At 52.4% G+C, this 18,695-nt stretch overlaps 1 protein-coding gene across 7 annotated transcripts; it reads left to right on the top strand.

Moving 5' to 3' along the window:
• The first annotated feature begins 2,417 nt into the window (after positions 1-2,417).
• On the top strand, positions 2,418-14,229 carry NFE2L1 (NFE2 like bZIP transcription factor 1). 7 transcript variants are annotated; one of them, XM_058560770.1, is made up of 6 exons: positions 2,418-2,508; positions 3,960-4,978; positions 9,733-9,915; positions 10,301-10,390; positions 10,617-10,775; positions 11,591-14,229. In XM_058560770.1, the coding sequence occupies exons 2-6, from the start codon at positions 4,469-4,471 to the stop codon at positions 12,950-12,952; spliced, it is 2,304 nt and encodes a 767-aa protein (XP_058416753.1). In that variant the 5' UTR covers positions 2,418-2,508; positions 3,960-4,468; the 3' UTR covers positions 12,953-14,229. The 7 variants fall into 7 exon arrangements, with proteins under 7 accessions (XP_058416753.1, XP_058416750.1, XP_058416755.1 ...); XM_058560767.1 differs by having other exon boundaries at positions 9,700-9,915; XM_058560769.1 differs by having other exon boundaries at positions 2,503-2,571; positions 9,700-9,915.
• The last annotated feature ends 4,466 nt before the right edge of the window (positions 14,230-18,695 follow it).

The raw sequence follows: 18,695 nt of genomic DNA, 5'->3' as shown, positions 1-18,695 counted from the left end.
TTATCTTCCCAGTGTGGCCTTCCCACCTACAGCTGCCATTTCATGTCAGTATTTACCTTGAGTTCATGTTAGTCAGTCTTATATCCACCATATGACTTTATTTCTTACCCCAGGCACCAGCACCCTGCTATGCAGCTCAAAGAAACTTGGAAAATACAAATGCACTTGTCCAAAACTGTCAGTTTTGTTGGCACTAAGGTTTCCTGACTCCCCACAGATAAAAGATTGCCCAGTTTTTTTTAAACTGTCAAGGTTTAAAATTCTCCTGTATTTGCTGTGTCAAACAAATGACCACTCGTAGTCTGCAATCTCCTTCTCCCTTCCCAAAATACTCTTGTATTTGAGCCCTGAAACTTTACTCTAGCCTCGATATCTTTCAGTTTTATGGTTTTTAAATATTCTCTTCTCAACCCCTCCCTGGTATATTTTTATTATTTTTTATTGAAGTATAGTTGATACACAATACTGTATTACTTTAAGCTGTACAACACAGTGATTCGACATTATTTATATTATTCATCACCCTGATAAAACTAGTTACCATCTGTCCTCACACAAAGTTATTACAATATTGTCGATATATTCCCTATGCTGTACATTACATCCTATGACATTTATTTTACCACTGAAGTTTGTACCTCTTATCCTCTTTACCTATTGCTCCCTTTCCCCCACCCCCTCAGTATTTTAGAGTTAATGATCACACCTCAATTTCTCCTCCCTTCTTATCCAACAGCAGTATTTGCCTGCGTGGTCTTATTAATTCAGGGGCTGAATGGTCTCTCATTTCCTTGGTAACACGCCATATCCTTCAAAACCACACCTTCTCCAAGTACTAATTTCTGCTTTTAACAGGAACTTCTAATCACAGGCCTGCCTACTTGAGTTCACTTTCAATTATTCAGTAAGTATTTATTGTGTCTACTAAGTTCCAGTCATGTTCTGGGTTTTGAAGACTCAACAGTTAATGCACAAAATTCTAGTCCTCATCAAGTTCATATCCTAGCGTTTACTGGGAGACAAATAGTAAAACAAATAAATAAAACATGTGCTCTTTCAATCAGTCTTTGAAATGCATAACTAGCTCAGTAGTTTTCTAAGGAGTCAATGAATGGATGCTGGGGTATATTTCTATATAGTAAAAGTACTTTATAATCTGTGAACCACCCCAAATTAAGCCTCCTAACTCTCCGAACACGTGATGGACTCGATGTTATCATCTAATGAGTTACCAGATGGCCTTGTCCTTAGTTGTACAAGGACCAGGGACTCGCGCACTAGATTAGGTGGATCTTCCTGGGAGTCAAGAATTCGAGTTGACGCCTCTCTGCCCCACAGCGGGAAACAGCCTACAAACTCCAACTCGGTGATTCAGTGATTGCCTAAACGTGGTCTTTGGACCAGCTGTATTAAAATTACCCCAGTTGTTTACTAAGCAGGCAGGTTACCTGGCCTACACCCCAGGGTAAGCTAATCAGAATTTCTGGAACAGGGCCTCAGAATTTGCAAGTTCAACAAGCTCCCCAAGTGACGTTGGGGATAAACTAATGTTTGAAAATCACAAAGATGTTGTCTAAACGAAACTGGAGACCACCAGAGACTGAGGAAAGCTCCTGAAAGGCAAGACTAAGGTCCGTGGGAGGCTGGGTACGGAGACGAGAGAGGAAAGGGCTGAGCTCTTCAGGGTGTCTCTATCATGACAAAAATCTCTACACCACAGCCCTCACACCGCCTACGTCCCACCACCGTCGCCGCAACCCGTCCACAGCGCCGTTCCCGCGATGTGACCCTTGCCTGGGGCACGCGGCACCAGGCCCGCACGGAGCGGAAACTGGGAGAGCGGTTTCCGCTGCCAGCACCCAAGATGGAAGCACGAGCGTCGCCACCACACGAAACACATGCTCTGTGCCCCGCCTCGGCTTACTCAGGTCTCACTGGACTTTTGCAAGTCACTGAGAGAACCCTCAAGGTGGGGATTCTCCGCTCCGGCGGCGACACCACCTCCCATCCCCAGACCAAAGCCCTTATCCCCCCGCCGCAGAATGCACTGGAAGCGCTCAGCCTGCACACTTTACTCCGCGCCCAGCCTGTAAGACCTCCCGCGGCCGGAGCACGGCGGAAGGGTCCAGAATGCAGGGCGATAGGGCCTTCGTCCTACTTATTGGTGGGCCCACGCCGTGGGGCGGGCCTACACGCCTATTGGGCCGTGGACCATGTCAGTCTTGGAAAATCGGGAGAGGGAGGAGGAGGCACACGCAGCCATTGGGCTCTCTCTGCTGTCAATCAAAGCGACATCCGGCGACGGCCAAAATCGCGGCTCGTTGATTGGAGGAACGTGTTCCTGAGGAGGACGCGGGGGGTGGGCTTCCTAGTGAGGTGGGAGGAGGGGGCGGGGAGGGAAGCGGAGGTAGGGGAGCTTTAGGCCGGCCGGCGGTGGCGGCGGCAAGGCCGGGAGTCGAGCCGAGCGCCTGCTGTGGCGGCAGTGGCGGACGCTGAGCTCAGCAGCGGGTATCAGGCACATTCCTTTCCCTGACGGGAGGGGTGCAGCGCCGCAGGGCCGAGGCTTATGGGGTGAGGGGCGGCGGGGTGGAGCTGAGCGGCAGGAGGCGGGAGCGGGCGGCCGAGCGGTGCTCGCGTCGGGGCCGGGCCTTGGGCCTGGCAGGGAGGGGCCGCGAGGCCGTAGAGAAAGCTGGCTCCGGGTGGGTTGGACTGGGGAGGGCTGAGGGCACGGGAGGGCGTGGTGTTAGGCCCAGGCTTGGGAGCGGGGTGGGGCCATAGGGACGGAGGGCGGGGTGGGGTTTGGCCGACGGGTGGGTCAAGGCCAGGAAAGTAGCACTTGTTCGCTGCTGCCTCAGAAGGCTAGAAGCCGAGGCGCCGAGAGCGGGCATGGCGACTTGGTCCCAGCCAGACTCGGGTATCCGGGGCAGGGTGGGAACGGGCTCAGCCAGAGGCTCTTGGGAGATTTTAGTAATGAAATGCGTGAGAACGGGAGAGTAGTGTAAGCAGGAATTATGGGTCGCAATTGTGTTTACTCTAACCAAATAAGGGTGTGTACGTGTGTGTTTGTGCGTCTGTCCCTCTTCCCCTTTACGACGAAGTTGGTAGATGGGTCACATCAGTGAAGAGGGGAGAGCTATATCTTGGTTTGAGGTTGATGAAAGCTCAAAAGTAGAGACCAGAAACTGAAAGACATGCAGATTTACTCTCTCCCCACTTGGCTATCTGGGTTGAGAACTTGGCCATATTCTCCTGCTTTGGCTCAGAAGGTCATATGAATGAAAATAAAACCTGCCTGTGCAAAATCTGGACCGAATAATCCTTCCTCAGCCTCCACCCCATCCCTCTCACCCCCCTCCCTTTTTTTTTTTTTTTAATATGAAAGTGATAAGACAGGCAAATCAGATTTCAAAGTTGGAAAAACGAAAGGCATTATTCTTTTCTGTGAGGTGGTGGCCTGAACGTTATCCTCAAGTCCTTTTACACTCTCACCCATTCGTAATCTCTCCCTCCCCTTTAGAACTGGAGGGCACAACGATTGTAGGCAGTTTTCTCCTGAGAGCTGGGAAACCAACTTTCCTTTAAGATAGGAAGTGGACTTCTCACGCTAAAAATAGAAGCTGGGTAGTGTGTGTAGGGGGTGGGGGGAGGGTTGGTAAATCAGATAACATGTAAAATATTTTGGATGCTCTGGGCATTATCTGCTTATCCAAAACAAGCTACCTTTCAGGGTATTGCAAATTTAGTATCCAGAAACTGGGATCCTTTGTGAGCAGATATCTTCCTTTCATAGTTGTTGTTCTGTCTATAATAGGTTTTTGTTTTTCTGAGAGTATAATAGTTGATTGATTTTTCAATAAAAAAATGAAAGTGGCCTTTTAATACGTTTTCTACCTTCTGCCTTGATCATGGTGTGAAAATTGTGGAATCTTATCCTGTTGCTCTTGTGATTCCTATTTCAGGTTTCTCTGGAAACCCCCCTGGTAAGTGTGGAGGAGGAGGGACACTCTGACCCAAGACAAAAGGCCTGTAGCTCCAGCCAAAGAAAATAAACCTTAGAAGGGAGAAGGAAAAAAAAAAAAAAAATCCGTCAGCTGTTCCTGAGAACAGCCTGCAGTGGAATCTACAGAGAGGACAACTAACGTGAGTGAGGAAGTGACTGTATGTGGACTGTGGAGACAGTAAGTCACGTGGGCCCTCAGGGCCTGGACTGGGTTAGGAACAGTTGCACTTTCTGAGGTGAGGTGTTGAGAAGGGAAAAGTGAATGTGGTCTGGAGTGGCCTTGGCTCCACGGGGTGTGCTTTCCTCTGAGGCCGTCAGGGAGCTCAGCCCCTTTGTTCTGCCAGGGTCAGGTACAGGGTTTGGCACTGAGGAGGGTAACTTGCTGGCTGGAGCAGCAGAGCAGTGGCCTTGATTTGTCTTTTGGAAGATTTAAAAACCAAAAAGCATAAACATTCTGGTCCTTCAGCAATGCTTTCTCTGAAGAAATACTTAACGGAAGGACTCCTCCAGTTCACCATTCTGCTGAGTTTGATTGGGGTGCGGGTGGACGTGGATACTTACCTGACCTCACAGCTCCCCCCGCTCCGGGAGATCATCCTGGGGCCCAGTTCTGCCTATACTCAGACCCAGTTCCACAACCTGAGGAATACCTTGGATGGCTATGGTATCCACCCCAAGAGCATAGACCTGGACAATTACTTCACTGCCCGGCGGCTCCTCAGTCAGGTGAGGGCCCTGGACAGGTTCCAGGTGCCGACCACTGAGGTAAACGCCTGGCTGGTCCACCGGGATCCGGAGGGGTCTGTCTCTGGCAGCCAGCCCAGCTCAGGCCTCGCCCTCGAGAGTTCCAGTGGCCTCCAAGATGTGACAGGCCCAGACAACGGGGTGCGAGAAAGCGAAACGGAGCAGGGATTCAGTGAAGATTTGGAGGATTTGGGGGCTGTAGCCCCTCCAGTCAGTGGAGACTTAACCAAAGAGGTTAGTGGCCACATGGAGGGGTGGGTGGGAGGGGTTTGGGGTTGGGGGGTTGGGCTGAAGGAGTATGGTCATAGTACCAACCCCTGTAAAGAACCACAGAGGTTCCAGAGGGGTCTCAGGGATTGTTCTTGGATAGGAATGGGCTGAATTGTCTGACTAGGATTGGGGGCTGGGAGCATTTCCTTGTGTTGAACCATTGACCCACCTCTAAATGTACTGTCAGGGCAGTGGGAGGTTCTTAGAACATGCCAGTGTGTTTACTGCTTGGATTTCAACATGACTCCGGCAGGCCCGGGGTGGGGGAGGGAGTCCTGTTGTGATGGGCTTTGATGTGGTGTGTATCTGTTGCTAAGACACAAATACTTTGTGGACTCTTGCCTTGTACCTTCCCCCACCTCAAAACATACATACATATCCTGAAGTTCTCCTCCTTTGTGGTCAGGCCTGTTGTTGTAAGGTCCTGTTAAGTCGGCTCTCCTGGGCCTGAGCCCGGGGTAGATTTAGATAGTTATTCTTGGCTGTGGGAGGGCCAAGGCTCCCATTCTTTGCTAAAGGCCCACTGCAGGGAGTAGGGAGGAGAGGGCTAGGAGCTAGAAGAGAAACTGCCGTCTCCTGCCTAAGTCAGCTTGCTCTGAGTGTCAGAGATCTTTAGCTCCTGACAGGTGGCTGATATACTGACATATACTTTTTTGGGCAGAAAGTCCTACAGGTGCTTTCAACAATGTGAGTGGCACTGCGGCCCCTGCCCCACCACCTTGGTGATAAGACTGCTTTGAACTTTGTGTTTGATCCCGGCTTGCCACTCTGCCTTAAGGAGCTTGAAAAAAGGCTGATTGTGCTCTCCTGGCCATTAGGGAGAGAAGACTGGATTGCACTGGGCTGGGTTTTCCAGAGCTGAGTCTTTGGTGGGGATGTTTGGGGAGAGGGCATATGGAAGTGTGTAAAAAGTTTTACAGATGCTGCAGAACTTGGCCCTTTCTGCCTACCTGTCAAACCATGTTTTGCCTCCCGTCCTGTGTTTGAGCCCGTTCCTGAGCTGAGTTCTGAATGTAGTGACTGTCAAAGCACGTGGCTTACTCTGGGCCAGTGGTCCTCAACTAGGGGTGATTTTTGTCCCCCAGGGTACATGTGGCAACGTCTAGAGACAGTTTTGGTTGTCACAGCTGGAGAAAGTGCTATTGGTATCTAGCGAGGAGAGGCCAGGGGTGCTGCTAACTTTCCTAAAAAGCACAGGACAGCCCCCAAATGTCAGCAGTGCCAGGGTTGCTGTCTATGCTCAGCTGGCTCATACTGGATCTACTTTGAGAGAGACTAGAATTATCTGAGCATGGGATCCATGAGCATTCCTTACCTTTCAGTGCCTCTTTTCTTAGATTCGTACAATACCACTGGCTACTTTTACCTTTCTTCTGCTTCCTCTGTCCTTTTCCTTCAAATGAGCTCCAGTCTTGGCACAGTGATTTGAAAAAGTATGCCTCCCAGCCTCCTTTTCCGTCCACCTGCCCCAGTGTAGCACCCCAGGGGGTGGGTGTAGTTGGGCTCGTGCCTGGGGACCCTGCAGGGGTAGCTCCATTCCTGTTCATGCGGGGAGCTCTCCTGGGATGGGATGGGGTGGGATGTTTTGGATATAATTGGATGGGTTGCGGTGGAATGGGATGGGACTTGGACCCTCCTTTCCTCCATTGCTTGGCTTTCGTGAAGGTTCTGCTTTCCCTGACCCAGGCCTTCACTGCTCCCTTTGGGGGCTGGGGGTGGGTCAGCATTAGAGGCCCAGGCTGGATATGGGGGAAGGGAGGATTATTATGTGTCTAGAACAACATTTCCTCAGCAACTCAGGGATAAAAATACTCAGGTCCAGAGCATGTGACAGGCACTGCTGGAGCTGGTATTATCCCTGGGGTGGCAGCGCTCCCCTGCTGCCAGGCCTGTTCGATGGACAGCCATAGCCCAGGCCCTTGTCAGGGATAGGATTCCCCTTGAGGTTGGCACTCTGCCCAGAGCAGGGGGTAGCCTGTGTACAGCTCTTTCCAGGCGAGGAGCCGTCCGGGACCAAGGAGAACATACTGTCCCTGACCTGACCTTAGGCTCAAAGGGAGCGGCAGTGAGGATGGGAGTTGGAAATGTGATCCTGATTCTCTCAGGAGCTTCTTTCCTGCTTTAGAGATGTGGGCCAGAGAATGCTCTTGAACAAGCTGGGGTATAGGGAGAGTGGGGGACGCCTTTGTAGTCAGGATGTTGGGGAGCACCTGTCTCCTTCACTGCTGGCTTTCAGGCTCCTGTCACCCTCCTCTTGCCTGGGGCTGGGCCTGGCCGGCACTGTGACATCGCTGCACGTGTGCAAATGGCTTTTCCTCTTCTCATCTAGCCTATTATAGGGTGACAAAGCCCCTGGCTCACAGTGGGTCTGGGTGCACTGAGTTCCTGCCCAGTCTAGCCTGTGATCCTTGGGCTTGAAGACGACTGGCCACAGCCCTCCTGAGGAACAGGAAAACTCCTTCCACTTTCAGGGAAGAACTTAGATTCCCGGAGAAGCTGTGGGAGGAGTGTCTGCCCGGTCCTGAGTGGGCTGGGTAAGCAGGATGCGACAGGAGGGAGAGTGGCACCCCTTCCCCCCAGGGCTCTCTCACTGCGCCACCCCGGCTGGCTTACTGGGCTGGGTGGGGCTGCCCGCCCCTGGGTGCGTCTCCTTGAGGAGACGGAGGCGGCCCAGGGATGGGCTGGTTCTTTGCGGCAGCTTCTCCAGCTGCCCTGGTGCAGAGATTGGCTCACGGCTGCAGCTAGGTAACAGGCGGTGGGAGGGGATTGGCTCCTTCCGCATCTCCAGCGGAGACTTGGGGGAGGAGATTGGCTCTCGTCGCAGCCTAGGTAACGACAGTGGGAGGGGATTGGCTCTTTCCGCAGCCCAGCTGCTGACCTGGGGGAGGGGATTGGCTCTCTGCAGCCTCAGCAGTGACCTGCGGGGTGGGAGGGGGAGGGGATTGGCTCCTTGCTGCAGCCTAGGTAACAAGTTTGGGGGGCGTGGGGAGGGGGAGAGAGGGAGGAGCGGGAGGATAGGCCCAGGAGGGAGCTTGCTTTCCTCTGCAGCTTGAGCACGGAGCATGGGGTGGGAGTCCCATCTCACTGCAGCCTCTGCGGTGAGCTCAGGGTGGGGGCTGCCGGGCGCCTGAGTGGAACTGGGGCTGTGAGGTGGGAGGGGGCTGCTCAAGGATGGAGGAAGGGGGCTGGGTTGGGCCGCCCAGGCAGCAGCACGGGCGGGGCACCGTCCTCGGGCCCCTCGGAGCTAGCAAGGGGCCACCCTTCCAGCCTTGTGTGCTCCCTGCAAGCCAAGAGCTCCTTGCAGCCCCCTGTCCGGCTTCCCGGCACCGGCTGCCCTGGGGCTCATCTCGCAGACCATGACCCGCCTGGACCGCAGCTCTCACAGTGGTGGGGGCCATGCCAAAGGGAGCCAGCCCCTTAACTCTTTGCTGGCTGGTCACCGGGTGGCCCAGCCCCCCTCTGCTCCTGGGTCCAGGGCTTCTGTTCAGGTTGGTGTATGTGGGGAGACCAAAGGGAGAGGTACACCTGGGAGGTCTTAGGATCAGGGAGGGTTACGGTGGGAAAGGGATACCTGGTCAGGGCTAGGGAGGTGGGTCTAATCTAAGGATATTGCTTTCTGGAATGTGTCTGCTTTTTAACCTCTGAATGGAAGGCATAGTTTAGTGCTTCTTCAGCCACAGGGGGTGGCATGTGTAGGAAGCCGTAAGGGCTCTTATTTATTGGAGTTCTATGCTAGTGGCAGTGGGGGTGGCAGTTGATGGAGGAACTGATCAGGAGCCACCAGGGTAGAGCGGGAGGGAGGCATTTTGGTGCCTGAGGTGGCAGTTGTGGCTGAACAGTGATGGGGGCTATGTCCTTGAGGGGGTCGATTGCTGGGGAGTCAGTAATCCTGGGGTGTGGTAAGGAAGGGAGTGGGAGCACTGGTGTGAGGGGACACCGTGGGGCCGGCTGTGGCATGGGTGGGGTGCTCAGTGAGGATCATCTGACTGCCTGAGGTTCTCCTGGGATCGAGGCAGCTTGCTGGGATCCGCTGAGTGGGGATTCTGGCAGGGATGGATCTTGAGGTGAGCTTGGGCTTTAAGAGTTGTGGGTGTTGAGCTACTCCAGCCTCAGCCACGGAACGCTGTGGGAAGGGCTGGAGACAGCCTGTCTGTTGTCACTGGTTGCATCAGGTGGTTGCAAATGCAGGGCTTTTCCTCGTCAGCCCACCCCACCCCACCCCTTTATGCAAATGAAATGGCACCATAGGCTGATGCAAGCCTGGGCACCTCGAAGCAATTCCGCGTGACAATTCACCCTTGCTTGCCATGGCCAGCTTCCTACAAACCAAGTTTTAAGGGATTCCCATTCCTGAAATGAGAATTGTCTCCTACTTCCCCGTCCCTTTTTATGTAGCAGTGAGGTGGCCTGCCTTTTGGCCCAGCTGTTTCTGGTCCGGATCCTAAGCCCACAGACCTGTATGGTGATGGTCATGTTAGTGGTTTTTTTTCAAGGCTGTTGTGTAGAAATGGATGAATGAAGCCTTGCTGGTACAAAGGGGCCAGGGGGTAGAGGTTGGCAGGTGTAGGGCTGGGAGGGGCCCCACCCAGGACTAATTGGGGTGATGCTAGGAGAGACCTCTGAGAGGCAGGACAAGGAGGAGCCCCTGGACCTGAGAGCTAAAGTCATGGTGATCTGTCTTTCAGGACATAGATCTGATTGACATCCTTTGGCGACAGGATATTGACCTGGGGGCTGGGCGTGAGATTTTTGACTATAGTCATCGCCAGAAGGAGCAGGATGTGGATAAGGAACTGCAAGATGGAGCAGAGCAGGAGGACACCTGGTCAGGCGAGGGTGCAGAAGCTCTGGCACGAAACCTGCTAGTGGATGGAGAAACTGGGGAGAGCTTCCCTGCACAGGTACCCCCACCTCTGCCCAATTCCAAAAACTTCTCTTTAGAGAAGGCAGTTTGTGTCTGTGGGATGGGCCTGAATGTATATTTTGGGTTGAGGTTTCTAAGTCACAGTGAGTGGGCTGAGGGGCCAGACCTTGGTAACAAACAGCACAGAGGAGGCAAAGCACCTGGCAGCTTCCTGCTTGTGTCAGGACTCTTCCATTTTCCCTCTGTTCTCCCCTGGAGTTTGGGACTCAGGGCCGGCCGTTACCTGGGAATGGAGGGAGAGTGCAGGCCTGCAACCACGCAGGTCCTCTTTTAGTTTCTCCTCCGAAAGGCTGGGGAAGAGGCTTTGGCCGGCATGCAGCCAAGGCCCAGGTCAGTCAGACTTACAGTTGCTGTTGCCACAGGTGCCTGGTGGGGAGGACCAGACGGCCCTGTCCCTGGAAGAGTGCCTTAGGCTGCTGGAGGCCACCTGCCCCTTTGGGGAGGATGCTGAGGTGAGCAGGACTCCAGGGAGAGCCCACCGAGCCAGCAGGGCAGCCTGCACATGGCATGTCCCTGCGTGGCTGCCTGAGGGGCCAGCTCTTGCTGTTGGCCTTGTCCTGGCTGCTGGGGGTAAATTCAGAGGAAGGAAGAAACAGAACCTCAGGTGGCAGTCTCTGGGAGGAAAGTAAAAAGTGGTCTTTCCTTCTCCTCTGTTAAAGCCTCTGTGTTTTGCCCTAGTTTCCAGCAGACATTTCCAGCATAACAGAAGCCGTGCCTAGTGAGAGTGAGCCCCCAGGTCTTCAGAACAACCTCTTGTCTCCTCTCTTGACGGGGACAGAGTCACCATTTGATTTGGAACAGCAGTGGCAAGATCTGATGTCCATCATGGAAATGCAGGTAGGACTGTCAGAAGAGAGCACAGACCTGCCGACTTTGTGTGGTCATCTTAGCACTCAGTTGTTTTTCCATCTCTAGGAAGAGAAAGAGTAACACCTCTCTATCTGACCTATGGGGAAGTAGGGACACTGACAGGTAACTGTCCAGGTGTCTCCTTGGGACAGTACGGGGTGGAGTCAGGAGTGGGGTTTGAGTTTAAAACCCCGGGGCTAAGCCTTCTAAAGCAGGCCTGCCTCTTCGGACGCCTCTTCCTTTCCTTCAGGCAGATGATCACTTGGCTGGGTGCCTCCAAGGTTTAGCATCAATAAAAGCCAACGTTCATGCAGTGCTTTACAGCCGTTGTCATCGCTTGCCCTCACAATCATCTGATCAGCCCTTTATTATTTTAAAGGTGAAGAAATTGAAGCTCAGAGAGATTAAGTGATATGCCCGTGGTCAAACTGCAAGTGGTGCTGCTAGGTTTTCTCGCTTCAAGGCTGGGTGTTCTTTTTACTGGGCTGATTGTGCAGTGAAGAGGTAGTCAGATTTAGGTGTTTTCTTCCTCATCCTCCAAGGTGGGGAGTCTGGCCGGACATGACCAGGAGCTGGTCAGTCTTGTTTTGGGGTAGAGTCCACAGGGAAGAACCCATCTCTGCCAGGCCTGGCAGACCAGGTGGGGCCAGGAGCTGACGCTATGGGCTCTGGTTTCTAGTCTCTTGCCTTTATATCCATGCACTGGTGCCTGTGTTGGGTGCCTGCTAATGTGAGCCCCCTGCCACCCCTGGGAGGGAGGGAGTCTGCTCCAAGTGACCCCTGATGCTTTTCTCTCCTCCCAGGCCATGGAAGTGAACACATCAACAAGTGAGATCCTGTACAATGCCCCTCCTGGAGACCCACTGAGCACCAACTACAGCCTTGCCCCCAACACTCCCATCAATCAGAATGTCAGCCTGCATCAGGCATCCCTAGGGGGCTGCAGCCAGGACTTTTCACTCTTCAGCCCCGAGGTGGAGAGCCTGCCTGTGGCTGGCAGCTCTGCGCTGCTGCCACTGGCCCCCAGCAATTCCACCAGCCTCAACTCCACCTTTGGCTCCACCAACCTGGCGGGGCTCTTCTTTCCGCCGCAGCTCAATGGCACAGCCAATGACACAGCAGGCCCTGAGCTGCCTGACCCGCTGGGGGGTCTGTTAGATGAAGCCATGCTGGATGAGATCAGCCTCATGGACCTGGCCATTGAAGAAGGCTTTAACCCTGTGCAGGCCTCCCAGCTCGAAGAAGAATTTGACTCTGACTCAGGCCTCTCCTTGGACTCCAGCCATAGCCCTTCCTCCCTGAGCAGCCCTGAAGGCAGCTCTTCTTCCTCCTCCTCTTCTTCTTCCTCCTCCTCCTCCTCCTCTTCCTCCTCTGCTTCTTCCTCAGCCTCTTCCTCCTTTTCTGAGGAAGGTGCTGTTGGCTACAGCTCTGACTCTGAGACCCTGGATCTGGAAGAGGCTGAGGGAGCTGTGGGCTACCAGCCTGAATATTCCAAGTTCTGCCGCATGAGCTACCAGGATCCGTCTCAGCTCTCCTGCCTGCCCTACTTGGAGCATGTGGGCCACAACCACACGTACAACATGGCGCCCAGTGCCCTCGACTCCGCTGACCTGCCACCACCCAGCACCCTCAAGAAAGGCAGCAAGGAGAAGCAGGCTGACTTCCTAGACAAGCAGATGAGCCGGGATGAGCATCGAGCCCGAGCCATGAAGATCCCCTTCACCAATGACAAAATCATCAACCTGCCTGTGGAGGAGTTCAATGAGCTGCTGTCCAAATACCAGCTGAGCGAGGCCCAGCTGAGCCTCATCCGTGACATCCGGCGCCGGGGCAAGAACAAGATGGCGGCGCAGAACTGCCGCAAGCGCAAGCTGGACACGATCCTGAATCTGGAGCGGGACGTGGAGGACCTGCAGCGCGACAAAGCCCGACTGCTGCGAGAGAAGGTGGAGTTCCTCCGGTCCCTGCGGCAGATGAAGCAGAAGGTCCAGAGCCTGTACCAGGAGGTGTTTGGGCGGCTGCGGGATGAGAATGGGCGACCCTACTCGCCCAGTCAGTATGCGCTCCAGTATGCTGGGGATGGCAGTGTGCTCCTTATTCCCCGCACCTTGGCCGACCAGCAGGCCCGGCGGCAGGAGAGGAAGCCAAAGGACCGGAGAAAGTGAGCCTGGGGAGGAAGGGGGGTTGACGCTCACCAAGATGGAAACTGGAGAAGGGCTGGGCCTGGACCTGGACCTACAGCGGGGACTTTGATGCCTTCTTATCCAATAGATCTTCTCAGATGGGATGACTGCGGGTCAGTGGACAGGAAGAGGCGGGCGCAGGCGCTGTCTGGCTCAGCTTCCCCCACTGCGGGGAGTGGAAGTGGCCAGACTGTTTGGGTGGACAGGGTCCTCACCCCTGCTCCTTTTCTTTGAGGGAAGGGGTGGTGCTGGCATTGCTTAGAGGCCAAAAGGGGAAGGAAGGGACTTGTGAGAGGAGAGGAAAGTAGTAGAAAGTTTCATTCCTGGAAGGAAGGAAGGAAAAAAGAAAAAAAAAATAACCCCAAAAAATCAAAGCAGGAAGAAAACCAAAGGGCAGGTTAAGGTTGGCTCTGGCCAGGATTCCAGGCGGCAGGTTTTAGGTGGAACCAGGTCATTGGTGTGAATAAACCCCGCTTCGCCCCAGGGGAGGGGTGGTACACAGACAGGGTGGGTTTGGGGAGGGGCTTTGTGAACTCTTTCTGCTCCTGCACTTTGGCATCCCTGAAGGGGAGCTCTCGGATATGTCCTGTAGTGTTTCAATCCTAGGGGAGCCACTGGGACCCAACACTGACTTGGAGGGTTAGGGTCAAAGGGTAGAGGGAACAGAAAAAGGATCATGAGGCCCCATGTTGCAGCAGCCCCAGCACCAAGCATGTCCCTCACTGCCCGCCACTCCGTCTCCCTCTGCCTGGTCACCCTCCAGCCGGGGCCGAGGCTCCCCCATCTCCATCAGAGCCTGCATGTGAATGCTGTTCTCTTCCTGCCCGTGTGCCCGCCCCTCACTGGCTGCCTGCAGCTCTTCTGCAGCTGGGGGGCTGGCAGTGCCCCCAGTGCTGGGCCTGCCACCTTCATCTTCTGGGGGCTGCTCTGAGGCAGGGGGCTGATGTGGAGAAGCCAGGCAGTATTCAGCACAACACTGGGGAGTGACTCTTCCCTCAGGCCTCCCCTACTAACAACTGGGCTTGTCACTGGAGAAAACAAAAAACCACAAAACCCAGCAACAAACAACAAAAAAACTAGTCCTCTTAGAGTTTCTTGCGCTTTGATTTTTTAGGGCTTGAGCCCTATTTCACTTATAGGGTCTAGAATGCTTGTGTTGAGTAAAAAGGAGATACCCCAATATTCAAAGCTGCTAAATGTTCTCTTTGCCATAAAGACTCCGTGTAACTGTGTGAACACTTGGGATTTTTCTCCTCTGTCCTGAGGTCTCCGTCTGCTTTCTTTTTTGGGTTTCTTTCTAGGAGAATGAGAATTGCATGTAATGGGGACTGAGAGCACTCCCTCCCCAGGCTCTTGGCCACAGGCAGCTTCTCCGCACCCCCAGCTTAGCAGGGGCTCCTGGAGGACTGTAGGGGGAGGCAGAGAGGAGAGCATCAAGGTGGCCAGATGGTTCCAGGACCACAGTGTCTTTAACTTTTTGCCACTGCTGCCCCCACCCCTGCCTGGATCTGGAGTACTGTCTGCCTCAGACTAGCAGGAGTGAGTTCGGGGTGGGGGGAGGGGAGCACTGATTCTCCCCCCCATGTCGGGGGATACTTTCTAACTGAGCAGTAGGGATAGAAGGCACGAGCCTGGGAAGTGCTTTTATAAATTATTTTCCTTGTAGATTTTATTTTTAATTTATCTCTGTGACCTGCTAGGGAGAGGGGAGAGAGAGAGAGAGAGAGAGATGCTGTGAGCACATGACAAAATAAAATAAAATAAAATGGATGACTCATTCTCAAGTGCAGTTTTTCCCTACTTTGAATTTAAATTGAGAGTAAAGGAAACAGGCCCAAAGGGGAGGACTGGCCATTGTGTGGCTAAGGCAGAGCTCACATGGGAAGGTGGGTGGAGAGCAAAGGAGGTTGACAGTAAGGAATTTAGGAAGACAGAAGAAAAGTCGTAAATACTGTATTAAACCTTCCAAGCAGGTGTTATGTACCTCCCGAGGGTTTGCCAGCTGAATCCTCTCCAAGGAAGGATTCAGAATCCTCTTCACCTCTCTTCCTCATAGGGTGGCTAGGCTGGGTGGAGGTGGTGTCACCTGGCCCAGCTCCTTGCCTCTCCACCTGTGACAAACCATTTTTAATCGTGACTGCTGTTATTTCTCTGGCGGCCCCACCTGCCGAAGGGGTGCAGAGCATTGGAGTGTAGTCACACCAACGGCTGTAATGGTGAAAATCTGAGAAATCAATGGGACCAACACAGGCCAGGCACTTCAGTGTAACAGAGCAGGGCCACAGAACTAGAGAAACAGGAAGCTAGACCTAGGTTTAAGGAACTGGAAAACCTCCCCAGCTGAGGTGACTAGAATCTGTACTCCCTCAAAAGACAAAAACCGGCTTTAATACCAAGCTTGTGACGAGCTGAATGCTTCCAGGTACTGGGTGGTGGCTGGAACTGCCACATGCCCATCTTGGAGTAGGTGCTTAGCAAATGCCTGAGGAATGAATGCTCACCTGGCAGTTTCTGTGACTGTGGACAAGGTTTAGGACCAGAAGCTGTGATCCCCATAATGGAATCTATGATCGTGAACTCCCATCCGTGTACCAATGTGTGACCTGGCTCAGCCTAGGCCTTTAATGATGCTACTCGTTTATCCTAAGGGGTGAAACAGAATTCCAGGAATAACATTGATTAATTTGTTTCAATTTACTATGGCTTTTCCCCCAACTCTAGTTGGCAAGAGTTGATCATATCAAACGAGCTCTTTCCTAATTAGGAATTAATGTCTGTAAACCAAGTAAAACAAAGATTCCTAAAGGAAAAGACTAAAAATTAGGTTAGAAAAACTTGTGTGTGTGTGTGTGAGGAAAATCAGCCCTGAGCTAACATCCATGCTAATCCTCCTCTTTTTGCTGAGGAAGACCGGCTCTGAGCTAACATCTATTCCCAATCCTCCTTCCCCGCCCCCACCAAGCCCCAGTAGATAGTTGTATGTCATAGTTGCACGTCCTTCTAGTTGCTGTATGTGGGACGCGGCGTCAGCATGGCCGGAGAAGCGGTGCCTTGGTGCGCGCCCAGGATCCGAACCCGGGCTGCCAGTAGTGGAGCGCGCGCACTTAACCGCTAAGCCACGGGGCCGGCCCTCGAAAAACTTTAATTCATGTTGATAAAAAAATACAAATTATATACAGAAAACTGTGACAAAATTCAGAGAGGAATGTTTTTGTAGCCCTTCTAGAAATGTGTATGTATTTTTGTTTGTTTAGCACACAATTAGGCTATAACTTTTATCTTGTTTTGCAACTTTTTTTTTTTTTGGTGAGGAAGATCAGCCCTGAGCTAACATCCGATGCTAATCCTCTTTTTGTAGAGGAAGATTGGCTCTGGGCTAACATCCGTGCCCATCTTCCTCTACTTTATATGGGACATAGCCACAGCGTGGCTTGACAAGCGGTGCCTCGGTGCGTGTCTGGTGTTCCGAACTGGCGAACCCTGAGCCGCCGAAGCGGAGCATGCGCACTTAACCGCTACGCCACCGGGCCAGCCCCTGCAACTTTTTTTTTTTAACAGAGTTAAAGATTTTTCAAAAGAAAAATTGCTCTCACCCTCCTTGCTAGTGTTGCCCCTGGTCTGAGAAAGTATATTTTTGTCAGCCCCCTCTGCCGCGTCCCCTTATGAATAGATGTACAGTTGTGTCTAGGATCAGTCTGATTGGCTGGGGCTTTGGGCCAAGTTGGTCAGCACTGCTGTGGGGCTGACCTCTTTCTGCTGCTGGCAGGTGGAATGGGTGTTCTAGCTTCAAGGCTTTTTCTGGCAGGGAAAAGATGAGGACTCAAGGCCTGTGCAAGAGCTGCTACACCCAAGACAACCCTCACTGGGTCGAGGGTTGACAGGGAGATGAGCAGGCCTCAGGCTTAGGTGGGGGTGGAAGGCTTGCTTTGTCTTGACTTCAGCAGTCCTAGGCTTCATTCAAACTGATTTTTCCACACATCTTAATTCATGTAAGGAGATGGAAATAGACCCATTGTTTCAAAATCTGCCCTGCACAGATCTCACCAATGAAGCCATGGCTATTTCAGTATCAATAAAAATGGAAGAAATACATAAAACTGAGGAGGAAAATAGTGATCTAGAGACATGCTCAGTGTCACTAAGACCTGGCCTCCACGGCTGGCTGACTCCCCACCTTTACTAGGGGAAGCTGAATTAGTCACACAGCCGGGGAATGGGGAGGTGCTGTCTATGGAGCCTGCCTTGCTCAGGCCGCCCTTGTCCCTGCTTTTACAACCCCCAGCTACACAAGACCCTGCTGCACTTCGGGTTTGCTTTGTAAGTCGCTGGAAAAACAAGTGCTTTGCAGAAAAAACAACATCCCCAGCACCCTCAAGTCTCCTACCTCATCCAGTAGGCACTGACCCAGACAACAGCTTCTTCAAGCTCAGACTAAATGTGGTTTTAAGGCACGACCAGCAAGAAGTTGATTTGCTATTGATGTACAAATGGTGTCTGCCTCCTTGGAAGTCATTTTCCCAACCAAGTGTAGAAATTCTCTAGCGAAACCCACGTGCTTGATTATCATGAGTGGTTAAGCCTTGTTTTCCTATCACTGACCCATATGGGAAGTGAAAGGGACCCACAGATCTTAGATTTGTCATTTTGTCCATGTACCAAGAATAACCTTTCTTTCACCTTTACTTTCTTCTCCCAGAGGTCAGTCATCCTCCTTGTGTCTAGTTCTGAACTTCACAGTGGAGAATAAGCATGCGGGGACTCTGGGGTGAAACTTAACAGCTGACTTGAGTTCTAGTTCTTGTTCTGTCCAGGACTTATTTGAAAGTTCACGTCTGCCTGAATTAGTTGAGAAACAGAATCTAGTGCACAAGTTGTCTCCGGAGGAGTGAGAATATGAGACCTTGCTAAAGAGTTGTGTTTTCAAAATCAGTTGGATAGAAACGCTTGTCTTCCTTTCTGAGTACACAAAAATACCAAAAATACCAATGAAAGTCTTAAAGCGGGTTCCTTTCCAGTCTAACTTTAGCTGCAGAATGGAGATAGGCTACACAGTATTTGTTATTTAATTCCAGATGCTATTTCAACAAAGGAAACCAAACCTAGTTCACCTGGAGAGAGGTGGAGGAAAGGAGTTGGTGCTCTGCCTCCTCCCCCTCCCCCAAAGCCCCAGTAGATAGTTGTAGGTCATAGCTGCACATCCTTCTAGTTGCTGTATGTGGGATGCGGCCTCAGCATGGCGGGAGAAGCAGTGCGTCGCTGCGCGCCCGGGATCCGAACCCGGGCTGCCAGTAGCAGAGCGCGCGCACTTAACCACTAAGCCACGGGGCCAGCCCCTGCCTTTTGTTTTAAACACAAATTTAAATAGGCTAATTCAGTTGTCTTAAACCTTCTGATTCTCAGCTAGGGGCCTGAGCAGTAACTGAAACAATGGGCGCGTGTCCTAGAGCCAGGCCCCAAAGTTGCCCAGCCTGACCTGAGGCTACGCAAGCAGTAAACAGGGCACACTTGGTCAAAGTCAACTAGGATTTAAAAATCCATGTGAGGTAAACAGCGGTTCTGGTACTATCACAATCCAGCATGTAAACCAACAAGGTCGCAGTGCAGACCCAGACCTGCTGTTGAATATTTTAACACAAGCTATTTAATTACAAACAAAAACTACAGAACTGAATTGTCAACACATGTTGTAAACTGAAGGTTTCCGCCTTGCCTCAGAGCTCTGCCT

Source organism: Diceros bicornis, chromosome 18 (assembly GCF_020826845.1).
Source record: "Diceros bicornis minor isolate mBicDic1 chromosome 18, mDicBic1.mat.cur, whole genome shotgun sequence".
NCBI lineage: Eukaryota > Metazoa > Chordata > Mammalia > Perissodactyla > Rhinocerotidae > Diceros > Diceros bicornis.
The sequence above is the reverse complement of the archived record's forward strand: the minus strand, read 5'-3'. Positions and strand labels throughout refer to the sequence as shown.

Excerpts from the sequence above, each read along its gene's own strand:
- NFE2L1 (XM_058560767.1), top strand. The coding sequence starts at position 4,469 with ATGCTTTCTCTGAAGAAATACTTAACGGAAGGACTCCTCCAGTTCACC. Across the intron at positions 4,979-9,699 it reads GTGGAGACTTAACCAAAGAG|GACATAGATCTGATTGACAT; the intron begins GTTAGTGGCCAC and ends TCTGTCTTTCAG. Across the intron at positions 9,916-10,300 it reads GGGAGAGCTTCCCTGCACAG|GTGCCTGGTGGGGAGGACCA; the intron begins GTACCCCCACCT and ends CTGTTGCCACAG.